Source organism: Thunnus albacares, chromosome 12, assembly GCF_914725855.1.
Source record: "Thunnus albacares chromosome 12, fThuAlb1.1, whole genome shotgun sequence".
Classification (NCBI taxonomy): Eukaryota; Metazoa; Chordata; class Actinopteri; order Scombriformes; family Scombridae; genus Thunnus; species Thunnus albacares.
In genome coordinates, this window is record NC_058117.1 from 25,669,339 (window position 1) to 25,687,649 (window position 18,311).

Genomic DNA, 18,311 nt, shown 5'->3' on the forward strand with positions numbered 1-18,311 from the left:
TATTCTCTCTGTTGTTTACATCACTGGAGTTGCTGCTTGTCTCTGCTTTACATCTATGTTTGGCTAGTAATCCATAGGACTAAAAAACAAAAATGCAAGGAATATTACCATTTAATATTGACACCTGAAGGAACCTGATGATGCAGATTAAATAGAAGTCACTGTTTCTGGCAACAAAATAAATGTTTGCTATTTATATTTTAGAAATGCTTTTGTCAGTTTTCTCCAAATCCCCTTGACAGAAAAAAAACATGGCTGATGTGTGTCCATGGGAATAAAACCTGTGGCCTTTCAGTTACAGGCTGATCTCTGCAAACACTGCTCCAACCTGCCTTCATTCCACTATCTCTATGTAAGAAACTGTTTCTTAAAACAAAGTGACTCTATCATGCTGTTAATATCAAATGGCAATTAAAGGCGCAGTGACTTTACTGCCCTGCAGGAAGCTGTTTCACACACTAACTTCCTTGTATCACATCACGTAAGCCCCAGCACTGCACTCCTCCGGCTAACAAGTCATTGGTGCACCATCTGTGGCTGTTAAAATATGTATATCTACTTTGTTGTCATTTAGCACCGCGTCCATAATGAACAGTGAACCATCTGCAGGAGAAAAGGAGATGCGATGCTCAGTCTGAAACCTGCAGCTGAGACGACTCCTCAACTGCAGTCTTAAATTGTTATGCTGCTGTGGTTTATTGTCCGTGCATGACGAGTTTGCTGCTGGGTCAGGCCGGGCGAGATAAACAGAGATAGATAGATAGAGAGAGAGAGAGAGAGAGAGAGAGAGAGAGAGAGAGAGAGAGAGAGAGAGAGAGAGAGAGAGAGAGAGTAAGCTTTCACCTGCGTCGCCTTAGGCCACAAAATCACTGTACACTACCTGCCCAACACTAAACAGCAGACAGACGAAGTTAGTGACTAGCCTGTAGTGGAGCATTTAGCAGCTAAAGAGCCAGATATTTCCTTTGGGAGTTGTTGGAGACCAAAACAGAGCTGAATATTGGACTCACATTCACCAAGTGGACATCTTAAAAGGCGATAGTATGTAAATGTCGTGTTTACAGCTTGTATCTGCTGCCCCGAGTGCCCCCAAGTGGTTTACATATTCAGTTTTTATCAGTCAGTGTTGTCCGACTGTTATATTGGAGGTTCCTCTCTGACTGACACTGCAGAACAGACTGTAAAACCTGCAGAGAATCTTTAATTCTATTTCTCATTTTACATGTTTTTTTGGAAATAGATGAATTCAAAGATATTACAAAGATTGTCTTGTGTTAACAGGTATCATCAGCCTGGTTTAAGACAGCTGCAAACCCTGAAATATTAATCAGTCCGGTCTTCACAGGGGAATATTTTAATGTTCCATGGTGGTTTAAATCTGTTTCAGAGGCTATTTATGCACGCTGACAAGAATGAAACCAGGAGAAACAAAGCATTAGCATTGGATTGTGTCTTCAAAACCCCTTATGGATTGAGCCCAAGTAGAAACAGCAGCAGAGATAAGGCTCTGAGAGAATCAGAAATAACCTGGAGATGCAGAGAGAAAGAAAAGAACAGCAGGACAGACACAAAGAGAGAAATGAAGAGAAAACAGGTGGAGGAAGGTAAAAGAGGGAGCCAGAGACACAGCGACAGCTTTCTGATTCTATGAGAGGGCAGAGATCCAGGTAGAAGAGAAAGTGAGAGAGGGGCGGGGAGCGAAAGAGAAAAAGACAGGAGGCAGCAAAGAGAGAGAAGTGTGCTGAGAGGAGGAGAAGTGAAGCTCACAAAAATCATTTTCATGATGATGTGAGAGAGACAGAGAGGACTAGAAGGACTAGTGAGAGAGCCAGGAAGGGAGGAAAATGGATGAAGACAGGGATGATGATGATGTTCTTACATGACAGAGGATAGGGGAGCAAAGAAAAATGCAGAAGAGATTAAATAAAAAAAACAGAAAAGAAATAAAGAGAGGATCAGGTGGCATATAAAGTAGTTTCAGGAATAAGACCCTGGAGGGATGGATAACTTTTATAGCCATCTGCTTCAATTACATACAAACATGTCTCATTACGCACTAAGATTCATCTCAATTCTTCTCCATTCTTCTCCTCGCTTCATCCCATTTCTCTGGATTCCTCTCCTCCTCATGCAGGATTACAGGAATGCCTGCACATTCAAATCTGAGTTAAACTGCACATTAATGCTACAGTATATTGGTATGAAATAACTAAACACTTTAAAAGGAAAAAAAATAGTTCCTCATTCATCCCATAATCACCAAGATCACAGAATCGAATCAGCAACCTCTCAGTCCCAAGCTCATCTCTCTAACCTGCATGCAATAGATTTCTCTCACACACACCTTTACGCTCCAGCTGAGTGTGTGAACACACTGACAAACACACAGTGGCTCAGCCCCAGGATGCTCATCATGCTGTTATGAGCACCAAATTAACCAGAAAATAAAGAGATAACCTTGTTTTATGCGCACAGTGGATTAACTGGAATCTAATAGTGGCAGTGAGAGGTTTCTTCTGGCTCTAAGAAAACGTCTTGGCGCATTTCTGTCCAGTGCAAAAGCTCCCCTGGAGAGAATCCAATCATTCTCACCCTGTGAGTCAATAAACAGCTATTAAAACTCGACAAATAATAAAGTTAATAAAGGAGGCGTGGCGCAGAAAAGTTGCTTTCTAAAAAACCCTGCTTTAAATGAGCCTATATGCATTCACAGAGCTATAAACCCTATCCTCTTAAAACAGACCTATAGTTCTCGCACACACCAGAAAATAAAATCACCCTCTTTCACGTCAAACCACCTGAACTCTCCTTACATATCCTTTACAGCCGAGTGCTGATGCGCAACAGAGACGCGTAAAATCCCACAACCTTAAGAGAAAAGAAGCCCTGTATTTCCCAAATAATACGACAGAAAAATGAGATAAACAACTTAATATCTGTGTATTCATCTACTAGAGCCCTTGTCTTTTTTCTTTTTAGGATGACAGAAGTATGAAGCCCCGTTTAAAGCCGCCTCTCCGGGTCTGCATTGCCCGGACTCGCGCTCGCGTCTCCACCGGGAGAAGTAAAAAGCGCACAGCCTGCTCACCTTCTCCGGTTGTCCCGTACGAGCTGCAGAGAAGCAGGGCCACCTGAGCGATAATCCCAGCGACTCTTTTAGTCCACAGATCCATGATGAAGCGGAAGAAAGCTGCTGGAGGAGAGAGACGGCCAACCTCTCCTCTCCAGCTCCGAGAGAAATCTCCCCAAACCCGAATGAAGGAGGAGAGCAGGGAGGGACAGAGAGAGAGAGAGAGGAGGAGAGAGGTCAATGAAGTCTGCTTTGCAGTCTGTCTGTTGTTCTATCGGGCATTCAGCAGCTCTGTGGTTGGAGTCACACTGAAATGCGCGCAGGCTCTCTCTCTCTCTCTCTCACTCATACATTCACACGTGCAATATTCAGTTGTGGATCACCTGATGTCTTAAAAGAAAAAAAAAGTGCCAGTCCATCTACTGGATGTTGAGATATTTCACTGGCTAACTGAAAACTTTGATGTGCTGGTGACCCAAGATGAAAAGTCAGGGGGTCACGGAAGTTATTGGGATTCATCCTCCAGGGATCATAAATGGATGTACAAAAGTCCATTCCATAGTTGTTTAGAGATATTTCAGTCTGAACCAAAGTGATGGACCAGCCAACAGGACATTAGCATCTGTAAAGCCACACCACAAGTGTTAGCTATCAGTTACAGATATTTCAAACTGACTTTCTGCAGAGGATCCAGCATTTTGTCAAGAGTGTCTTGAATGTTAAATTACCTCTTTTGGCTTTACCTAAGAAATAGAGTCAGACACTGACAAAGAGAGAAAAGAGGTTCCACAGGGAAACAATGCCAACAAGGAATAAAACAAACATATGAGGAAACAGTCGGTAAAAACAGACCCAATATTCCAAAATAGATTTGAGAAAAGCCACACAATTAAACAGCATGCAGGGCTACACATACAGTCGCATTTACAGCAATAAAGGACGACTTTGATCAAATATGAGACGGTTTCTAATTTTGAGAACACACAGTAAGATGCAGAACGGTGTGCAAGAGAGTCAAAATCATTTACCTTCCTGATGAAGGCAAACCAGTACAAAACATTTTGGGTGATAGACACCTTATTATGGAAAAAGCTAACATGAATCGAGCACAGTCTCTCTTTTAAGGAACAGGATACATACAGTAGAACGTGGATGTAGTGCAGAGCAGATATGAGTGACAGTAACATAATTATGAAGTACGAGTCCAGAGTGTTTCAGAAGAGATAGCAGAGGAAGTACATTATAGACCCGCTGGCCACTTTTCCAGGTACACCTGTTCAACTGCTCGTTGATGTAAATATCTAATCAGCCAATCGCTCGGTGGCAACTCAATGCATTTAGACATGTAGAAGATCTGATCTGCTGAAGTTCAAACCAAGCATCAGAAAGAAGAAAGAAGGGGAGGAAAGGTGATTTAAGTGACTTTGAACGTAGCACGGTTGTTGGTGTCTGGTGTCTGGTATGGGTATTTCAGAAACTGCTGCTCTATTGGGATTTTCATGCACAACCATCTCTAGGGTTTACAGATGTAGAGGACAGCCTGTTCCTTTTCTTTAATTTCCAGGAGAAGGGAAGACAAACCAGACAAAAGACCAGATAACTCCTGCTGGACTGATACAACTCCCTTTTTGGGTCTTGCTTATCTCAACACGTTCTCACCCCCAACTCGTCACAGGACCCCGTGGTGCACAACAAATCGAAACCTTGAAGTAGATGGGTTACAGTAGCAGAAGACCACACCAGGCGCAAGTTCTTTCAGCTAAGAACAGGAAACTGAGGCTACAATTGGCGCAGTCTTACCAAAATTTGACAATAGAAGATTGGAAAAACATTGACAGGTCTGAAGAGTCTGATCTGATTTCTACTGCGCCATTCAGATGGAAGGCTCACAATTTGGCATAAACAACATGAAAGCATAGATCCATCCTGCCTTGTATCGACAGTTCAGACTGGTGGTGGTGTTGTAATGGTGTGGGGGACATTTTCTTGGCACACTTTGGGCTCCTTAGTACCAAATGAGTATTGTTTAAATGCCACAGCCTACCTGAGTATTGTTGCTTACCATGTCCATCCCTTTATGATCACAGTTTACCCATCTTCTAATAGCTAATTCCAGCAGGATAACACGCCAGGTCACAAAGCTCAAATCATGTCAAACTGGTTTCTTGAACATGACAATGAGTTCACTGTACTCAAATGGCCTCCACAGTCACCAGATCTCAATCATGACAAATCTGGAGCAACTGCATGATGCTATCATGCCAATATGGACCAAAATATCTGGGGCATGTTTCCAGCACCTTGTTTCCAGGAGAATTAAGGCCACAAAGAATTAAGGCAGTTCTGAAGACAAAAGGGGGTCAAACCCGGTACTAACAAGGTATATCTAAGAAAGTGGCCAGGGAGTGTATATTACCCCAGGAGCTTCAAAAATCATGTACAGTACAGGATGTGAGCTGACACTCAAACTGACAAAAACAGTGTACAGTAGAATGAAAGTCGACGAATAAGAATAGAAATAAGTTGAAGGCAGATCATTAAGAGTCAACTGGAAATAACAATCGACCTGAATAGATATGAGAAGACCTACATGATCATATCCAGGTTGTCTTTTAGAAGCTATAAAAATCAAGTGATAGGAAATCAGAATAAGATGGGTAAAAAAATGAATGTCCACTGGCAACCAGCTTTGCAGTTACACATCTCTGATAGTATGAGGACAAGCACTGAAAATTTGAGGACTGTGAAAAATCCCCGCATCAAATAATTTCATGTGTAGCAGCGATGAGGAGGTGTCATGATGAAAATGTTATGCAGATTTTTTTTCTCTTCTTCAATCTGTCTTTGAGATCTACAGGAATCCTCCACCTGTTTCTTGACAGGTTAAGAACATGGAGGATGAATGAACTGATGCTGTCACTTTATATCATCCGTCTTCACAGAGTACAGAGTTGAATCGGGGGAGGGTTTCATGGGCAGCAGTGGCAGACATGTTCAGGAAACAACATCTCATCATTATTTATGCAGATATCTGTAACCATATAATGCCTATTTTTTTGATTGGCTGGTGGGTGTCCATTACTATTTTATATCACCTCAAATATGCCTAGTACTGGACAAAAGTTGGACTATTTTTTAACTTAGGGGTATCATAGTTACACACAGTTACATTTGCCCTCTTGCCAGTTTGAAAGGTAGCTTGAAAATGTTTTTAGTTTTCACATAAACAGAGTTAAGCCGTCTGCTTACCATTTTCACTGGGGGAAAAGGAACCAGTACATCCACAAATTCTTCTCTAAACCACTTCTCTGCTGTCTATCTGTATACGCTATATGTTCTGACCACCAAAATATGGCTTAATATGCTTTCAACGAAGCTTTGAAAACTGCTGTCACCTGGGTGCACTACAAATTTTTTATAGCCGCTTCTCAAGGTTTAAGGAGGGCAAGTATTTCATATTCATAAGATAGGTTCTGAGTTTTAAATCACAGCTTACAGCAATACTGATAAGCCACACTTAAACTGACAAAACAAACTTTAATAAAATGAACATTTTAAACACAACCCTCTTTCCTTTGCTTTAAAACATGAGAATGCACTCTGAGGGTTCCTGTTATAGATAATAATGCACTCAATAGAAGAGACACCACTTCGCATCAAAGCTTCAATCTTACTTTCTTATATGAGAACACTTATACACTGTCTTGCAATTTCACTTACATAACTTATTCATGTGATGTAACCACATGTTTTATGCCTAATAAAATATGCTGTACTTGGCTGTATTTGAGCAGCCATCTCACACAGTTGTATCTTATATTCAGAATAAATGAGAGGTGCATTTACCAGCGTCAGAAGCAATGCCAGTGGACATTTAGGGTAAAAATAGTGGGGCAGCAAAAAAGACGGCATGCAAAACGGAGCCCATTTTTCATGCAGCTCACGCAGCTGGCCATGAAAACTCTGAATAAAACGGCTCTGTGTCGGCTCAGATGCACACCCCTTTCAGTGGACAAGGGTTGGAACTGTGAACCCACATGGGAGAGGCGCTTTTGGTAGCAATCAGCAGGGTTTGTACGTCAAAAGAAAAAGCCCTGAAAACAGAGAGGAGAGGGGAAGGCGTGCAGAGAGAGTCAGCAGGGGAATCTGATAATGAAAACCTACTGAGAGTATAGACAGCAGGGGAATCAGATGATAAAAAACCTGTTGAGAGCAAACACAGCGGGGGAATCAGATAACACTGAAGCCACAGTCTGTCAGAAACAAGGGATCACAACTTGCACTCACACACTCATCATGAACGTCACACACCTCGGTGGCCTGCGGACACACAGAGACACAAAGAGAAATCAGCTAGCTGTTTAATGTTCAAATCGGACAGTTGAGAGGTTTTAAAACTATACAGACCTGAGATAAGTAAACGGTTGCGACGAGGATCTGTCTGTCAACAAGCGTTTTTTTTGTCTGAAGCTCAGAGTATCTACTTTCCTGCAGAAAATCCTCCACAGGAGTAAAATTCTTCACAGTGGACAAGTGAAAACACAATGTCACATTTTGTTAACTGGCTTTTGTGCTTTCATTGATGGAAAGATCCTTTCACCATTCCGAACATTTCCTCCTGTGAAAAACTAGAACGATTCCTGTTTTGTTAAGGGAAGATTAGTTGCTGCTTCGTCTCAAAGGTTTGATAAAATCACCTTGCATTCATGAGTGACACTGGACTACAATGGGAATGTCGGAAAAGCAATTTGTGTCGTTTCAAAGAGAAATGTCCTTTAGCTCTTAGCTGACTAAGTTGTGCTTTCACAGAAATAAAATGTCACCATGACCAGACTGTCATTCCAAATGGATAGGAAAGAAGTTGGAGCTATTAAGCCTTTGGGTAATGACTTTATGGATGAATTCCCTGGAATTTGTTATTTTTTATTTGATATTTACAAGTCTCAAGAAGACAACTTTGCTTTGCACCTCCGAGAATGAAGCCATGATTCTCTGTAGGAAAAAGGTGCATTGTCTGTCAAGAACTGGTCGCTCACCTATGTGAAGGAATTTAATTATGTTGTGGTCAATTTCCTGATAGAGGTTAGTATGAGGCATGACTTTGACAGCTAGATCAGCGACTCCAGTCACGCTGGACCTTCAGGGTCAAGAGGGAGCCTGAGGGGGAAAGCGCTTGATTTACCAAGTGCCAGTTAAGGTCAAGAGTTTTGAGCATTGACTGAAAAGATAAGATCAGATACAAGCAGCTGAAATACATTTCCTTCACAGACTGTCTGGGGTCACATTTTGGGGCATGGTGAGGAGCTCAGAGGTGCAAAAGAGCCTGTTGAAGTTGTTCAAGCATCTGATCTGCATGGCTCCTTGCAACTCTCCCTCCTATGTGTTGTGTTTATATGATTACTTATTACCATTTCCAATTTGTATTGACTAATACCTTCTGGGAGGAAATGTTCACTGGTAGTAGTAAAACAGCCCAGTATCCCCAGGAATTACTTTCATATAAGGCAATTCTGCAGCATTCAATTTACATCCAATACCTGCTCTCAGTACAGACACAGGTAGAAAGCAAGGTAGAAAGTAAGGGTGTGGAGGTCAAGACGGTGGATGGGCATGTCAAAAAGTAAACCATTTGTAACAAGCCTGTTTGTAGAGAAAGAATGCAAAGTATAGGACAAATTAAAAATTTGACCTAATGATGGCGCCAGATCAATAGGCGGACTCCGGTCTGGATCCCAACTTTAGCCAGATAGGGAGCAAAATTTAACCTCAACCTGACCTGGACCGCTTTTAAATGACACACCACTATCACATCACCTCAGCAGTAATCATTCAGCCACCGGCTAGCCGCCACAGATAAGTCAATGTGGAATGTAGGAGCACTGGTTGAAAAGGAAAAGATGGGCCATAATGAAGAGTAGGAACACAAAACGCCAATACGACACCAAATATTCCTGTTTTGAACAAAACTATCCCAAAAACAGGAAGGTAAGGACCACAAAACTGAACCAAACTGTGTCAAATATCAAGACTCCAGTAGAATAATTCTTTAAACAGTTTCAACAATGAATGCAGTGAAGAACTCACCAACGAACACTTACACTAGTGTCTCCGCCTGGCCCTCGCACCTTTTTATGCTCAAGTTTTAGGACTTGGTTACACAGCAAAGGTGCTTGTCTCCTATTAATACAGAGATGCTATTCATGTACAGTGTGTTGCAGTTTTTGTACCAAAATATCATCATGTAATGCACCCTTTCTGGACCTTTGATGTGGTGGAAATTTATTAAGTGAAGCTCTAAGACTTGTATTTGAATAACCTTGCGCTAGATGAAGAGTGGAGGGATCATAAGATATTTTAATTCATAAGGGGACATGGATGTGTGTCCCAAATTTCATGGCAGTCATTGACACTGTTGAGACATTTTTGTCAACCTCACGGCACTAGAGGAAAACTCAGCATCTACAGACTTCATTACAATAAATCGTCTTGGAAACATGATTGACTGTAACAAATTTTGTGCCAATCCATCTTGTACATGTTGAGATAATTCATTGGATACATGTTTTAATATTTACTTTTGGGTTATTTTCCAAAGTAACAAAATCAGGTAGTGTCCTTTTTTACCTTCAGTTCTTCTGGTCAGATTTCCAAGCTTACTAGCACTCAGATATCCTCACTTCTCTCTCTGGATTTCACCCCTCACAAAGTACACTGCAGCTTTTTTAGAAGGGGAACTAAACTTGTATTGTCAGGTGTTTTTGTTAATTAGTACACCTAACGTCCAAATGACTTCACTTTCACTTGATTAAATGAACCAAACTTAATTAGTAAAGGACTCTGAGATTGAATTAACTTCTCTAAACATTTATGTGATTTAGCACGTATTCAGCAATTGACTCCTGACTTGGAAGAAGAAAGCTCCACAGCAGGGTGCAGGATGGAAATTCGGGCAGGTTTGGTGGGTGGTGTGACATGATGAAGGTGTGATTTGAACTATTTGTAATTATAGATACATCTTTCATCTCTAGTTAGAATGTCTTCTTTGAGTCTGCTCATTTAATTCACACACACAGCTATCTATTTTTTTTTTGTCCTGATGAATATTCATGTATAAACAGAGTCAATATTCGGGAAAACACTGACTCAGAATTTGTTTGTAATTCTGTGTGACTTGCTGGATAAATATTGATAAGAAACAGAAGATTTTCAGTTGAATCAGTTCACTCTGATGTCCTTTCTGATCTGTTTTATGCCAACAATGATATCTGTCATCATGTTTGTGTCTAATAATGAAGATAACATACGTATACACAGTATGGATCGAGTATGTATGCAGTATGTATTGTAGGGGGCTCAAAGCCACAGTGTGCTCTCAGTTATCAGTAGATGATGGAGTAAACTGAAGCATTAAAGGCTCAAAGTGTCTCTAACATGAAGAGTCAACTTGCTGTTGAATGATGTGAGTTGTTTTTTCTTTGTGGCTGTTCCTGAGCCACTGCCTCGCCTTTTTGTCCACGCTCGTATTTATGTTGAATACCAGATGGAGCGAGATGGTGATCGATGTACTCTGACTCTACTTTATATTCACAGCAGCAGCTGCAGGCTGTTGGAGGCCTGCTGCCCGACCGGCCGGCCAGTTGGCTGAAACAGAAAAGACACTCAGAGTTTCTTTGAGAGTGGAGCAGAGATCAAGCTGCTGGCTGCCAGACGAGAGGGAGAGAAATCAAGGAGTTTCACAGAGAAGTCAGCTCTTCTGGGTACTGTACATTGATGTATTGCATTGTAGGTTGTGAGGATGGGAATAAGGGGGTTGCCCCTCTCTCTCCGCTGTAAATTAAGTTGAATAGCATTGTGCCATGTGGAGGAAATGGAGGTCTTGTTGTGAAGTGGTTTGTGCACAGTTGGTGGTTAGATTTGAAGGAAGATTGCTTGTTTTTGTTCCCTCAGTCCAGCCCGGCAGTTAATGCAGCAGTAACCTACCAATAAAGAGCTGACGTCTTGACCTCCTTTTTAAGTTAACCTCTATTCCACTAACCTCCATAGCACTATGGATGTTCTCATAGAGGATTTCTTTTATCAGTTTTCTAAAAATGACAAATATGATACAAGGGTTTTCTGCCCATATTCCAAGATTAATTGGTATCCAATAATATTTGAAAATACAATTTGGTCAATCAAGCGTTTTAAAAGATGATTTTGTTAGCATTCAACAGCAATGATTATTAGCAACAGGAGAGCTGTCAAAGCTTCATGAGAGTTGTAATTATTAAATACCAACGACACAATCTGCCTTTTTATCTTCATTAAAATGAATGTGTTCAAAATTGACTTAGACCTTTGTAGCTTCAAACAAAATGCTTGTCTAATCGTTTTAAACCTCCTTACCCACACCTCGACGATGTCGGAATTTAATGGAAGGGCTGCATCCAAAAGTCTTTGTACCTTTTTGAAATAGAAAATCTGACAATTAGGCCCACTTCACACAGCAATTCGCCAAGGTACAGAGGGCCACAGAATGACACGTCTAACTGTATTTAAGGCGATGCGACTGGAATAGGACAATTTAGGTAAAATCTATCATCTATACTTTAAAAACATACAATTAATTTTATATTTATTTCCAATTCGATGCAACTCATTTTCCCTTTCTTTTTACAAGTGTGTTCATGGATCATTTGTTCCACTTTTATTACAGAGTTAATTAATGTATTCATGTAACAGATTTTATTTTGGCAGAAAAGCACAGAAAGTTCCCCACTGGGCTTCAGTGTCTCAGAGTCATATTGTTGGCTGCCAACACACTTTGGTAAAATTACATTCTGTTGTAAATAATTAATTGTTATTTTTTTTCAGTTTTTCAATTTTTTATGTCCTTCTATATTCATTTATTCAGGTTAAAATCAGTACAGTCCTCTTTTTAAGAACAAACCTACAGACCTACAGGTAGAGGTACAGTAAATTCTCCCCAGCCCTCATGCATCTTTCAGCATGTTCGCACAAAATCTTGAGCTTCCATTAATATATTTGTGGTCTCTCAGATGCTAGAAATGACACTATGATTTAATGAAGCGAGTTTCAAGGGCAAGAGAAATACATTTCTGTTGGGTCATATACTCAAAACAAACAAACAAACAAAAAAAACCCTTGGTCTGAAAGGCAACATATGCCAACCCTGATTAACACTCAAAATTCAACTCACAGCTTTAGGATAATGTGTGATTTGCAACGCTTCATTGCACTTCACAACATGTACGTAATTAGCTTCAGTGTCCTGATATGATTAAACAAACGCTCTTGTGCTTTTTAGGTACTTTCAGAGGCTAAGCATTGGAGTGAGAGATTAAATGATTTTGACTTTAAATGGGCACATCACTGATTTTACACATGAATTTCAGTTTAACCGTCATGATGAGTGCTATTCATCCTGTGAAAACCATTGTATAATGTATTCTGTGGCTCCGGTGGGAAGCTTAAAAAGTCTGGGAAAATAACCCTGATGATGTCGTCAGGGTTACATCAGCGTGGAGAATACAAATTTAGAACGGGAAGCCTGCTTTATAAAAATGGGGGTGTAAAGTTTAAGAGATGTGGACATTTACCATGCAGGGAGTGTGTAATGAAAGATGTTATTGAGTTGCCCTGTGGGAATTGTAGGATCCAGCGTTCTTGGAGCTCGACCCAGAGCAGGGACTAAAAGTCAGGATATTTCAGACTCTGCTGCTTTGATTTTTGCCACCTGGTTACACCAAAGAGACCGACAAATTCATGTCCTTTATACATCCTCTATACAGCTTGAGGATTGAAGATGATGAAAGACTCTCCAAACATCACTTCTGTTGCTTATTTGTACATTGTTTGTACCAGGATGTAGGTCTCCTCAAGCTCAAATTGGCTATGAGAAACTTAAAAAAATATGGTGATCAGTCAAAAATGTTTTTAAAAAGTTGGATATAGACACTTTAAGACCTGCAGTGTGACTACGGCATTTGAATAAATGTGTAAAGAACCTATAAGAACAACATTTGTTGTACACACCAAACTATGGTAATAAATATGATACTCTGAGGCATTCAGGCACCGTCTCACATTAGCTCCAGTCCTTAACATTTAAAATGAACCTCAGGAGGATTAAATTCGACACTACTGGACACATTCAAAACATTTTATCAATGAAGACATTTCATATTATTTCAGTCTTGTCGTTTCTCCTGCAGTTATGTGTGAGAAGGAAGATTGTTAGGCAGAGTTGGAGAGCCTCAGGAGCGGATATTTCAGTGTTTTTTTAATCCGTACCTAGCAGATGGTGTGAAATGCCTGTAGGTTGGCAGTCAGATGATGAAGACGGCAGCAGGTTTCCTCAGAGAGGCACTTCCTGTCTCTTCTAGTTTTTCTGCTGGATCCTGAAAAGACACTAAACTGTAATATGCATGTTAATATCGCAATATTTCCATAATACTGCAACTAATGTCATGTGAAATCATATTTTATTATTATGCATATGTTTTATTACAATGAACACACACAAAACTATATTTAATGATGACATGTTGTTGTGCAAGATGTATGTACAGTTATAGTCCACAATTCAATTCTAGGCACAAACATATCCATAAGTAAATGTATCCATTGTTGACCCTGTCAGAAGCATAGGTTTACGCTCCTGGTTATATTTGTTTCACTACATTTAGCCTCTTAAAATTTAATTTTCATCGCTTTATTTTTCTATTCTGTTCTGTTCTATTTTCTTTTCTTTTTGTCAAGTCATATGAATGTTTCTGCCACAACAGTAAAGTTTCCACACAACAATCCAGAAAGTTTAATTAATTTTCTTAATTATTTGGTCAAGACTCTTCTATAAATTGCACTTCTGACTTTTTTGTGTGTCGCACACAGTGTTTCAAAGTACAAACAGGCACTCCTGTTGCAAAACACGATGAAAAATGGCTCCTTCTCGCCAACACGCTGCTGATGGAAAACTCAGACTTCCCGCTCCAGACTTTTTGCCTTAGATGTAAGATGCTGAGCCTTAAAATTTTATTTATTTACTTTGGAGAGTAAATAGCAGAGCAATAACACTACTAATACCGCAGTGATTACAATACTGCTCTCATTCATATTTACCCAACAACAGGATTACTTTCACTACATTTAAATTAAATGTCAGCTGTGACATTTTTCAAAAGCTGAAATAGGTTTATTAGTGGTGTTTTATAGAAACTAAATTGTGATTACGTCACTTTCCTGAAGAAAAGAGATTCATTCATATCCCTGCGGTTCAATTTGGTTTTGTTCACTGCCTACAGTTCCAGTCTATGCCTCTCGCCTCTCATGTTATAATTTTTCTTTTCATTTGAGACTGCGTTGATGAGTTGAGTTACAGAAACAAATCACTGTTTTCATGAAAAATAAATACATATACATACCAGTAGGTAGATCTTATTGCACTGCAACTCCTTTGACTGTTTCCTGTCCTCCAAAATAAAGTACCTGTTTCTCTATGGGATTCAATTTGTGTTATAATAATTGAGAAAAATCTCCCAAGAACCAAAAAAAAAATAAAAGTGAATAAAAAATGTATTCAAATGTAAATCAAAGAAGTTATCTCATAGCAAAATTTTCAATGAAACTTTACAAGAGGGCTACATTTTATTACATTCATCTCATTTTTCTTCCACTGATCAGAATTTCTCTTTTGTGATCACTTTTTTAGTTAGTTTTTCAGAACTGAAACTGAGACATTCAGCATCTAAACTCTTGTTCAGGTTTATTTTAAGTTTTGCCATTGAGGTATTTTCTGTTTCAATTATTTATTTATTTTTTTTATTCTTGGGAGAATTTGTGAAATTATTATGACACAAATTTAATCCCATATTTCTCATGGTGCGCCTCATTAGTTAAATGACCTGGATCATAATTGTGCTGGATGGAGTTGAGGCTGACCAGGTCTCTGGTTGTGACGGACTAATCTTGTCTGACTCACCTTTCAGTGACTCGCTCTGTCTGATGCTGTAAATATGAATGTTATTTCTACTCGGCTCACCTGGTGCAATAATGGTTCAATCCATTCTCAAGGTGTTTTATAAGCCTGGATTTCTGAAACCAGGTCAAAGAAGGAAAGAGATCCAAATGGCATTAAAAGTGAGCTCAGTGTAACTTTCCTTGAAACACTGATGTTAGACAACTACAGACGGCGCCTTCACTAATCCTGTTGGTTCCTCTCTCAGAGCAACTCTGGTTTCTCTTGTTTTAGAACAAAGCTGATCAGTCTGGCAGCAACCTCCTGAAGCTTCAGACAGTTGCTGGTCGGGTTCACCGCAGCCCGTCTCTGCCAGGAATTAACACGCTTACCGCTGGATTACACAGAAACAGACAGCGGCTCCTACATCCACATCACACAATGTTGCAGTACTCACCACACTCTTCACAAACCTAACACAATTAGACATCAAATTATCAAAGCAGAAATAATTATCTTTGATCGTGACATTTAACAGAATAATATTTGTTTTCATGTGCGTGACAAAGGTGATATTATTAATCCATCTGAATGTGATAATTAACAGAAGAAAGTATAAAACTCTTTTTTTTCTTGTTTGTTTTGTTTTTCCTCACTGTACTTTTTCTAAATGTCTCAACTCAGTGTTTAACATTGTCTTAGCACCAACACTAACAACAACAACATTATTTATTTGTCTAAATAAATTAGTATATGAAATGTCTTTTCAAAGGGTAGATAAACAAGACTAAGTACGCAACTAAGGATTTAGTGGTGTGAGATTTCAACAAAAAATACATCTGTCTATCACATTTTCATTCACTGTATTCATTTTTGGTTTGAACAGGGTTCAGACAGATTTTCAGTCTGGTGACAGCTCAGTACATAAAAAAAACACTGAATAACATCCTGAGAACATTTTTAGAATGTTGCTTTGAGAACGTTCTTTGTTTGTTATCATGTGACATTGTGGGAATGTTTAATAAGAGAACAGTATATAATCTGTTACCTCAACGACATCAACAAAACATCTTCAGAATGTTGCAGACAAAACGTTCTACTTTTGTTAACATATAACATTAAAGGAACGTTTTATAAAATAAGTTCTGTCATCTCAGGCCTGAATAACATCCAGAAAACATTTTTAGAATGTTGCTTTGAGAAAATTATTTGCAAACATCCCTCATTTTCTAATGAGTTCTTTCTCATCTCCACTGCCCTACAGACGATCAACAAGAAGGGGCCAGTATAATACAACTGGCCTAATGTTTCTCACATTTACATAGAACTTTAAACCAGTTTGTCATATAAATCAATTAATCATTAATTCATAATCATCTCTTTTTTTTCCGACTCTGTTGTGTGATCAAACATTGTTTAAATTCACAATAGTGGAAGGTCACAGTTCCCAGTGATACATTCTACTGTACAGCATGTTGGGTTTTTATGTCACTAAGACTCAGTGAAGTGTTGAAACAATTTAACGTATATGTACTGTTATGATCCTGTCTGCCCAGTCTGCCTGTGGCTTCAATTTGTGTGGCTGCTCTCTGTTGTTTCTGCAGGTACTGGAGGTGGGTGTGGCAGCATCATCAGGAACACTGGCAACACCTGGGGCTCTGGGTGCCAGTGCCTCTTCAAAAACCCATTGTAATGCAGTTGCTGTGGTGCTCTCCTCCCTGAGACACCTTTTGGCTTTTGGGTTGATATTTGACTTGTTATTTTGCACCATAAAACACTACATTCACACACTGTTCCACTCATGCACTCACCTACACTACTGATCTCATTGACTACACATGCCGTTGTTGTTTTTCTCTTAGGTTACTTTCTTTTTTTTTAAATAAATTGGTTATTAATTCCCTTCTTTGTCATGACCGTGTGGCCCAGTTCGTGACAATACATCATACATACAGTAAGTGATACCATCATATGATTTGGATGTTTTTTTCCGTTACATTGAAACAAGGTTAAATGTCCCTGTCAGTCCTAACCTCTATGACCTGCACTGAGACACTCAGCTGGTTGCATCTCTGCAGTGAAATGAGATCAGAGTAACTGTCTGTCTCTTTACTCAACATACCAGACTCTCTGGGTCACACTGGACAGGCTCTGTAACTAACACATTGTTCAAATTCATCACTTATTGTAATACATTTAAAATACTTTAAATCTTACTTACTTCTGGTCACTTTCATTGAGTTGTATTTATATACAACCAATTTGATCACACCTAAACAATGTGATGACACGTGATACAAGGAATGCTGAGAGCAGGTAAACAACCTCACTGTGACTGTACTGACAATGAAGACCTAGATATGGTCTTATATTGTGAGTGTAGCCTCAAACTGAAACATCAGAATGCACATTGATAACCTACATTTCCTTTACAAGACAGTTTCAAAATGCCTCAAAGTGATACTGAGCTAATTTAGTGAAAATTACAATAAATTATTTGTGTACTTACTGCAAATGTGTTGCATTTAATTACCACCCATGATTCATAACAATACACATCCTTTATTTGATTTTAAGGGGGAAAAATTTAATTTAACACATTATTTCTTTAAGTTAGCAGGTATTTATAACTCCCAGACATTTAGCATTGTAATAGACTTTTTACAATAGCAGGAGGGGGCACAATACACGAGTAAAATTAACTTTATTTCATGAATTGTTGCATTTTTTACTGACAGAATTTGATCGTGTTGTGCACATCATCACTGGTGAATACAAATCCAGCAAAATAATACCACAATGATTTAGGATGAAGATTTATGATTTATGATGTTGTCATGCTTTGATAAGACATCTGGCATTTAACTGTGTGGTGCCTGTATTGATCGCTGCATTCTTCTGAAAAGATGAATTAGGCCAGACTGTGTATGTAATATAAACTCTCAAATTCATTCATTTTTAAATTTCCAGTAACTGTAAAGACCCAGCACCATGTGTGTCTTAGTCCTTTGTGCCTTTGATTGGCTAGTACTCTGCACAAGTTGGATAATGGAACAAGTGGACTCTTTAGCGCACTGAATTGTATTGTTCCTCTTAAGACAATGAAATCTTTAAATATCCCGAAAAATGGGGTTTTTCATTATACAATATGAACAACTGCAAATGAATTATACTTCATGCATGGACCTTTAACTTCACTACAGCATGCATCAGGGTTTCTAATGAGCGAGCCAGGATAGAGTAGTTCTCTTGAAAAATAGATAAATGCTCCAATCTGCGCAAATG

The 18,311-nt window shown here is 39.2% G+C and overlaps 1 protein-coding gene across 1 annotated transcript in view; it reads right to left on the reverse strand.

Moving 5' to 3' along the window:
* Positions 1-3,353, reverse strand: part of LOC122994518 (contactin-associated protein-like 4) — a 122,465-nt gene extending 119,112 nt beyond the window's left edge. The window contains exon 1 of the mRNA XM_044369244.1: positions 3,089-3,353. Within this exon, the coding sequence (XP_044225179.1) occupies positions 3,089-3,173 (85 nt within the window). The 5' untranslated portion in view covers positions 3,174-3,353. The remainder of the gene's footprint in view (positions 1-3,088) is intronic.
* Positions 3,354-18,311: the final 14,958 nt, after the last annotated feature.